The sequence below is a fragment of the Culex quinquefasciatus genome, chromosome 3 (assembly GCF_015732765.1).
Source record: "Culex quinquefasciatus strain JHB chromosome 3, VPISU_Cqui_1.0_pri_paternal, whole genome shotgun sequence".
NCBI lineage: Eukaryota > Metazoa > Arthropoda > Insecta > Diptera > Culicidae > Culex > Culex quinquefasciatus.
The window spans coordinates 195,843,202-195,852,400 of NC_051863.1; the positions used below are offsets into that span (position 1 = coordinate 195,843,202).

At 45.2% G+C, this 9,199-nt stretch overlaps 1 protein-coding gene across 1 annotated transcript; it reads right to left on the bottom strand.

Moving 5' to 3' along the window:
• Window positions 1–2,747: 2,747 nt before the first annotated feature.
• Window positions 2,748–6,753, bottom strand: LOC6038685 (protein extra-macrochaetae). The gene is made up of 2 exons (XM_001848386.2): window positions 5,962–6,753; window positions 2,748–3,510 (listed from the first exon to the last, which is right to left on the bottom strand). Exons 1-2 carry the CDS (start codon window positions 6,382–6,384, stop codon window positions 3,490–3,492), a joined length of 444 nt encoding a protein of 147 aa, XP_001848438.1. The 5' UTR covers window positions 6,385–6,753; the 3' UTR covers window positions 2,748–3,489.
• Between the last annotated feature and the right edge of the window lie 2,446 nt (window positions 6,754–9,199).

Here is a 9,199-nt window from a genome sequence, read left to right on the forward strand (position 1 = left end):
CATGTACACCTATCGATTCAGAATCGAAAACTGAACAAATGTCTGTGTGTATGTGTGTGGCCAAAATTCTTACTCAGTTTTCTCAGCACAGGCTGATTCAATTTAGATCAAACCGGTCGCATTAGACTCGGTTTAGTGTCCCATACGTCGCTATTGAATTTTTTGAAGTTTCGATAAGTAATTCAAAAGTTATGTATAAAAATGTGTTTTCAAAAATATCCGGATCTCACTTAAATGTATGTAAACTATGTCCTAATCTATCAACCGACCCATCGTTGGTTAGGTAATTGAAAGACCTTTCCAATTTGTCCAATACATTGATGATCTGGCAACCCTGTCTCACGTTATGACCACTTCAGTGATACAGTGAAACCACTTTTTACGCGGTAACGTTACGCTTTTTATTTCGTCGATTTCTCTTAAACCGTAGAATATTTTTGCAAGCTTCAAAAAGTGTTTTGTAGATCTGAACAAAACCTACAAAATGGAATTAAAAGATCGCAAAAATGTTGCGTCAGAGAAATCGACAAATTAGTAAAACGTAACGCATCGCGTAAACAGAGGTTTCTCTGTATTTGTATACAGTTAAACCTCGCATAGTGCGCAGGCGTTACGCTTTGTTTTTCTACTTAATATTTTTGAAATGTTTTTGAAGCTAATTGTAGATTGGACCAAGACGAACAAATTGTTTCAAAAAGACTGCAAAAATATTGTGTCGTGTATGATAAATCGACGAAATACAAAGCGTGACGCCTGCGCACTATGCGAGGTTTAACTGTATTTTATTCCGGATCTTGAAAAAATAGATGAAATTTGTGTTCAAATGTATGTGTATGTGAGGAAGGTACCAACCACATAGGTGGATCTAGTTAGTTATTATTTGAATTTAAAAAATTAACTTTTTTTTTAAATATTGATTCAAAATTACTTCTTTTTAAATACTTGAGATATATCTTTTCTTTAAAGATTACCCATTCACGAGTATTGTCAAAAAATGTGTGAGAATCAATATTTTTTGTTGGAACGGAAAATCATTACATTGATATAAATCTTCACCTATAACTTAACAACAATTAAAATGCAAATGGGACATTAAGGCCGATGCAAATATTTAAAAAAGTTTTTGTCCCTCGGCCCTAGCAGAGGTCAAGGGGGGGCAAAAAAATAAAAAAAATATGAAAATTTAAATAACAAGCCATAGTCTTCACATTTAAATAAAAAATGTGTTTTAAAATGCATTTTACACTTGTTCAGTTGTTTTGCAATCATTAGTTTTAAAAAATCTAAGATCTGACAAAAACAAAAATTGTATCGAAAAAAAAGATTTTGCATCGAAAATTTTCAAAAAATCTTAAGATTTTTTAATAAACCCAAACATGCTAAAAATGATTTTAAACGCAGGAGAATGTATTTTAATTTGATTTCAGCTGGTTGCACTTGAATTTTCATTGAAATTTTGAAGTTTATTGCAAAAATATTTTTTTGCCCCCTGATTCTTCGGGCCAATTTTGAAGTGGCAAAACTTTTAAAAATACAAAAACAAAAACTTTTAAAAATATTTGTACCAGACTAAATTGAATGAGATGAATTACAATTCATTGAATATTAGTGTGTTTTTTTTTTACAATTTGAACATCGCAAATTGAAAAGCTCATTTTAAGAAACGATTGTCAGCATGTTTCCTAAAAAAAACATGTCAATGAAATGAAAATCATCATTTGTCTACAATTTTCTGATTTAGATAAGGTAAATTGCTTACATATGTGGTTTTCCCTTGTAGCTTATATTTCATCACTGTTACTGTCCATGCTTTCAATAAAATAGCTATGAAAAATTCGCACTTCTTTCCCCAAAGGTCAAACCCGACCCTTCATCATCCGCTGAAGGCTGCCGCCTTTCGTAACAGCCTTCGGAATTGCGATCCACGTCCGGCCAGCCATTCATTCATTCCCAAGCCAACGCAGTCGGTGCAGCTGGTCTTGCTATAGCCACCGCCGCGTACAGTCAAGCTGCCTGAATTGGCTGCTCTTTGGCACGACGGGATTAATTGAAGTAATTAATCAAAGATCTACTGCAGCTGCAGGCATGAGCTTGGTGTGGGGTTGGGTGTGACCACCTCGGTCATCTCCGCGTAACAGCATTTTTTTCCATTTGGTCTGGCAGATCCGAGGCGGTGATCACTCTCTGTGCTCTCTAATGTGCGGCTCCGATGGTTGATCGCTTTGCTACTTCTCGATCGTCAGTTTTTTCAACGAGCTTCACCATACACGGTTAGCTGAGGTTGGTCATGTTTTGAGGTATTTAGCTCGATCAAAGAAGCCTTTGTAGAGATTCAATACCTTTCCGAGGGGCTAATCACTCGATTAAATCTAATGATCCAGCCTCAATTTACAGTGTACGGCGGACAGTTCGTCCAGTCAGCCGTTCGTAATACGACGTCGATCCTACACACATACATATGGAAGAGCGGATGAAGCTGATTTGAACACGTGCACTCAAAGTTTTTTTTGCTTCATCTCGTTTTTTTTTCTCTCGTCGTGCACACACATATTTCTTGCCCCCTGGGCAATTCAGCAGAGAGAGGATGGACCACCGAGGGGTGCGACAACGACGCGCGAGAAAAGAAGTGGATTTTATTAAAAGGTTACGCGGATGCGGTTTTCCGTCCTCCCTTACCTGGCCAAGATTTGAACGGAGGTTTTGGGGACCTTTTCGGACACGTTCCAGCTTGAGTTAAATGAATTGAGTTTGATTTTTTCAAATAGCATTTTTTGTTTTATTTCACAGAGTCTTACTGGTTTGCTTTTATAAATTAGCGTTCGCTCACATTCTAGGGGGAACAAATATAATCTGTTCTAGGATTACTATTTACATAAATAAAGTGAGGGTATTCTGACTAAAACTATAAAACGAACTTATTAAGTCATTGATCGCTAGATAAAAACAACACATCAGCAAAAAAAAGTTATGACCTCGGTAATGACCATCTGATTAGAAAAAGTATGAAAATTTGTTCTCATAGTTCCTGTTGAAATAAAACTATAGGGCGAATGTAACTAAATTCTACATTTTGTACAAATCATACGCCCTTTCGATTCCACCGCCATCTGTCAACTTTGACAGCTTAAGCAGTGATCTCCAAAGGGCGCATTTCGGTTTTGTTCGTTAATCTGAGAGTTAAATCAGTTTCGCTTGTAACCGTTACAAGTTGTTGTTTTCAATAAAACATATTCTACATAGATCACAGAACAATAATATAATTAATATTACTCATTCGCTCGCCATCGCCATCGCGTCGGGTTCTCTACGGAGGGGTCACAGACACGCACAGACCGACGAAACCCCTCGGGAGGGGAAGTCCCGCGTTGGTGACGGACGACGATTGCTGCAGCTGCTGCATTCAGTTCAAAGCTGAGATCATCCAAACGGTCCCGTCAACTGACCAGTTCCGGCCTTCGGGGCGCCGCCCGGTTGTGCGACACGAGTAGTTCACGCCGACTTATCTTTTGTCTGCAAAGAAGAAAGGGGAAAAAGAAGATTGAGGTTAGTTGTGCGGTTCAAAATTTGGCTGCGGGTTAAAATTCCACTCTGTCTAGGAGAAATTGCTTCATTTTCAAGCGCCCAGGGCGATCGACTTAAGTGGGTCTGTCCGTGTATTCGTATACTCGTAAGGGGCGAGCGCGCGTGATCATTAAACACCTGGGCTCTCCGAGATTTGTAGAGCACTCACTCCGGCAGCTCCGGCGTGCCTTCAAAACTTTCCAATTTAATTGTGCAAATACCAGTTGCTGCCGCTGCCGCCGCGAATCGTGTACTCACGCCATAATGGCGGACGACGGCCGACACCGGGCGGACACCAATCAGACATTGATTTGTGCCGCGGGCATGGTCATTGCGCGGGTATGTCGACTTGATCGACTTTCTAGCAGAGGAGGCGGCGCACACGGTGCGGTACAGCGGCACAGAGTTCGTCAAGTCACGAACTCTAATCAAAGTAGCCTATTGCGGTCCGGCTACCGGCCCGGCGCTCGCTGACTTGAACTAGCCTACTGCGCTGCACCATTTGGCAGGTCACGACTTTGTTCGACTTTGGGGCGAGAAATCGATCGTTCGCACAGCTGTGTTGACAGTTTGCGACCGACGCCAATTGTGCGGCTACGGGACGGGGAGGGGGGTGCCACCATTTGTAATAATCAATTTTCGTGAGTGTTTCTCCAGCCGTGTGGCGCGAATGACGTGAAATATTCGAAACATGTGTTCCGAGCGACGCGCGCCCAGCTGTCAAAACTAGTTTGACAGCTTGGCTGGCTTCGCGCGCGCGTTTAGGGGAAAAATTTATGAAAACATATGTTAATCAATCCATCGAACGTTTACGTATTCGAATTTTACGGCTTAACGACCCGTAGTCATCGTCGTCGTCGTCGTCGTCGGAGTGAAAATTTTGCACGTGTTCAACTCTCGATCAGGGCCAACGCGATCTTCGTCGTCGCCGTCATCGAGGTAGGCGTGGGGTGCTCGGGCTTGTTTTGATTTTCTTTTGTCTCCTGCTTCGTCGTCGTTTTGGTTCGGGTTGCTTCGAGTGGAGGCAGCAGTTTAAGCGCCTTATTAAAATTGCAGATCGTAGCCGCGCCGCGTTGCGATCGTGTTTCCGCTTAGCGGTGGCGCTGACTGGCTCTCTGACTTATTCGGCGTCCCACGCGGCGGTGCCGCCACCCTCCCCGTTGGTCCGATAATCCGACTATTTTTAGGGGATTTGTAAGACTATAAATAGGCGGCCATCGTCGCCGCGCTTCTCTTCGAGTTCGTCGAAGTCGTCGTCGTCGTCGACGGCAGCAGCAGTTGGTGTGAATATTAATGACAGATCGTTAATTAGCCGGGAGGGGTGCGATATGCGATCTTGACGGTCGTCGTCAACGACGGCCGGTAGCGCGCTTGAATTGGGTCAAACACTTGGCGATCGTTCGTTAAACTCTGCAGTGGCGTCTTTAATTAGGCGCAACTTGGGCAGCTGAGCAAGCTGGTGCACTCCGAGTAAGTACGTGTGGGAAGGAGATCAATTAAGGCGATGTGACGGATTGTCGTGATCACGTCTGGTTGCTGTGCAGTGCGGGGAAAGGTCCAATTTCACGCTCGTCGTGATCACATAGACAAGCAGATGCAGCAGCTCCAGCATTCTGTCAATACTGTCAACTCTGTCAATTCTGTCAATATGAAAGCAGGTCACGATCTGGCTGTCTCTGATTTTCAAGTCGTGACTTTTACCTCCACCGTTACCACCCGGTGTGCGAGATCGCGCCAGTTTTCCCATGAAGAGACACGAGGAGGTCAACGGATCGTGGACACCTGAGCGGCGATCGCGAAGGATCGCGGTTCGAGCCCCGCAAAAGGAGTGGAAAATAAAATTTTTATGAATGCCACAGCCTTGACGTAACCACCCGAAGCAGTCGCCGCTGAAGAGTCGGGTGATCGCGCTGCGCGAAAAAAAAGAGCAAGCCCATTACAAAATCTCGGCAATTTATTTAATTTGATCCACTCACACCACCGTGAATAAAAAAAAAATACACGGAGAGGTAGAGCGTCGGCGACAAGGGGAACGAAACGATCGCGTTGTTTGTTAGCAGCAGTGCCTTCATTTTAATAACCCGATGCAGGTGTTCATTTTTGTGTTGAAAAATATCGCACACTCGGTCGTCGTCGGAACGTGAGGCGCCGGTGGAATCGGCGGAACGAGGGAGTGCGGGAGAGAGAGAGAGAGAGTGAGCGGAGGGTCGGAAAAAGGTTAAAACAATCTTTTTTTCTGCTTCTCCCTCTCTCACGGTCTTTCTCTTTGGTTGTCGTCATTCGCGTTCCCACGGAGAGTCGATTTTGCATTCTTGGTCGTCGTCGTCGTCGAATTCATGTGACTTGCAGAGGGGTTCTGAGAATTTCTCCACGTAGAGTTTAACGGGGTCAGATACCTACCACATTGGATGGTGCTTCGCTGGTACTGCTGGCTGCGGAGGTGGCGTTGGAGACTGCCATGTTGAGTGCGTTGGCCAGGATGGTGTTGGGACTTGGTCGGACACCCAGAGGCTGCCTGGGTCCAACGGAGATAGAGTCCTCCAGCGAGTTGTGGCTGGCCAAGGCTTGCACGGGATCGAAGGTATTGACTGCCGGATGGGTCTCCAGAGCACTCTGCAGGTCGCAAATGTAGTCAATCACGTTCTGGATCACTTCCAGCTTGGACAGCTTCCGGTTCTTGGGCATGAACGGAACCAAGTCCTTCAACTTGGACAGGTACATCTGGATCTCGGCGTTTTCGCCATCTCGGTGGCGCTGCACTCGGCCGCTGGCAATAGCCGGCACCGACGCACCGGTAGCACACACCGCTGTGATGGCCTTCATCTTTTTTGCTCGTTTGACACAAATTTTGACTGCTTTAATCCGGATACACTCCGGGATCCAATAGACACTTGTATTTGCACAGGGAAGTTAACACTTCCACCGAATATTCACCACCGCTTGTTTTGCTTCACTTCTTTTCGCGTTGAATTGACCCAAATCAATTCAACTTGTACACTTGCCAACACTTTGCTTCCGCACAGTATCCTTGAGTTGTTTTGGTCACTACGATTCCGTTTCCTCTGCTGAGAAATGGGAGAAATTCTCTTCTACTTTCCTTCCAAACTACTTTCCACACGACTCCCAGTGATAGCGAGAGAGAGAGATTGACGAAAACGCGTGCGGTACGGTCGAGCGCTGGTACAAGAATGACTGAACGTCGAACCGATTCCAAGTACGTCAGTTCTCGACCGGCGCTCAACCGAGCTAGGCCACACCCCTCGGCACGAAGCGTACCCGAAGTGGCGTTCGGGTCTGCTTCGGTTATCCCCTCCACCGCGATGATACGAGCATCGGTTACCAGATGATTCCGAGCTGCCTTGCATGCAAGTTGGACGGGATTGTTCGGAATGTGTTTGTTTGTTTTGATTAAGTGCGCTTTAGGTCATTCAATCGATTGCCGATTGGCCGCCTCTTCCGCACACGCTTTGGCTTATCTGGCGCTGGGCTCGAGCGGGATTGCTGACGCGCTTTATGGTTCGATCAGTTCGCGCTTCGCTGATCCGGCGTCAATTGCGTCCAAACAGCTTGTTCCTGTTAATAAAGGGCGCGCGCGTTAGGGAAGCGGAACGCGCAAAACAGCTGTAAATGAGCGAGTCCTCTTTGTGGAACGTCAAAGCTGCATGATGTTCTTCTATTCAGCGTCAAGAGCCACCGGTCGCAGCCGCTATCGAACAAGGTACAAGGGAAATTCCCTCTCTTCTGTGGTCGCCGAATCCAAGCAGCTGATGACGCACATATGCCTACTATGACGTACCCGTAAGGACTTCGATCGATGCGGTGGGAACCGCCACGTGAAAAACAGGGAAGGAAGTAAGCCGGCCTGCTGCGACGACCTCGAAGGAAGTCGTCGGCAAGGGGTTTCTCTTTCTTCTAACGCAAGCTGCAAACATCGCGTCGTCGTCGTCTTGCACATGTAACGTCTTACCAGACGACCCCCGAATTATGGCTCGATGCGTGTTGATGAGCCCTCTGATGACTGCTGCACATTGCGCGTATTTCTCGGTCTAAAGTTATGTACGGCAGCCGCGAAGCGCAACCCCCGGGAGTAGGAAGAAAAAAAATTGAAAGTTAATGAGGGGTAGGTTTGCGAGGTGGTGGAACCACGAACCATTTGGAAACAACAGACGCGCACACGTGGTGTTTGTGATGAGTATATGTTAATACGTGCAGAACACGACGACGGTGGCGCACATGTATGTTTTCATCTGCCGACCTTTATCGATCTAAGAGAGTGCGGCAACTCGTTGCGACCCGAGGAATCGTTGGAAAGGTAGTCGTAGTATAGTTAGTGTAGAACCTCAACACGATGGCAAATCTGATGCCCGCTTCAGTAATGTAAAGAACTGATTTGAACTTTGGCAACCACATCTGTCGTACAGCTTCAGCCTACGCTTTAGCACTAGCTGTCAACAATACACGCTTGTTATTTTCAGGTTAGTTTTTGGGTTGCTGTTACACAATAACCAGAACATGACAAGATACAAGTCAAGCTGAAATATACATATTTAAAAAGATTGTAGTACTATACTAGAGTTATTTTTTTGAAGAGGTCCTATAAGCTATTGTGTTTCATATGTTTAAACTGCCCATGTTCACATAAATGTCCCATATGCAAAAACAGCAAGCTGAGAAAACGCATTTAAAGTTTATCCCACACATAGGGATTTGAATTCTAGAACAAATTACTGGAAGTTATAGGCTTTTCTGAGAGATCACGTGATTCTGAAAAAAAAAAACTGCAACAATAACTCAAATATGATGAAAATTCATATGGGACATTTATGCGATCAGGGGCAGTATAGGACCTAATCAAAAAAGTCTAGAGTATTACTTTTTCATTAGCACCTCGCTTAATAAAAAAGAACCTAAAATTCAGCGTCATTGGTTCGCAAAGGGCAAACCGCTACACATTTGCACACTCTGTATAACAACCAGCCGGAGCAGTTGCATCTAGTTAGAGCTCCCTGATGCGGATGACATCTGCCAAAAAAAAGTTGGCTTCTTGGCTAGGGCTTCAAACGCGCGCGCTCTCGCGGGACATGGCTCCTATCGGAGGGGTGTGGCGGCTGAGGTCTCTCTCCCTTAATCGAAGGGATATTCCGGTGGTTCTCACACTTTTACGTAAACCGTTTTGTCGTCGACACAGGAAGCAGGGGTCGACGGAACTTTGACAGCTGCAAGTATCGGGCGCTGACAGCTGGAGAGGACCGTTGAGTTGGCTACTTTTGAATTTTGCATGCCATTTTTTCAATTAAACAATAAACCCACTTATCGTGACTTTCAAGCCTCATATCGCCAGATAACTCACGTGGTGATCTCAGCAACTCGTGAGAAAATCTGAGTCCAAACACTTGAGACTCGTTATCGCCTTAAATTATCATGCGTTGGCTCAAACGAACGCCCGAAGAATTCGAATCATTTCTTAGTGCTGTTTTTCGTTTCCCAGATTCTTCTCCGAGGCTCTAAGGCGAGCCGTGAAGTTGTCCAGTCTTATCTGTGCTGACGCAGTCAGGACAAACACACGAGGTTGAGCCACTTGAAGCTCCAACACTTGGAGTCAAAATTACAACTTACGACTTTTTGGAAATCAAGTCTG

Bases quoted from the DNA above. Each gene is read 5' to 3' on its own strand.
- LOC6038685 (XM_001848386.2), bottom strand. From the start codon at position 6,384: ATGAAGGCCATCACAGCGGTGTGTGCTACCGGTGCGTCGGTGCCGGCT. The intron at 3,511-5,961 runs GTAGGTATCTGA...TCTTCTTTGCAG, and splicing joins GCGAAGCACCATCCAATGTG to ACAAAAGATAAGTCGGCGTG.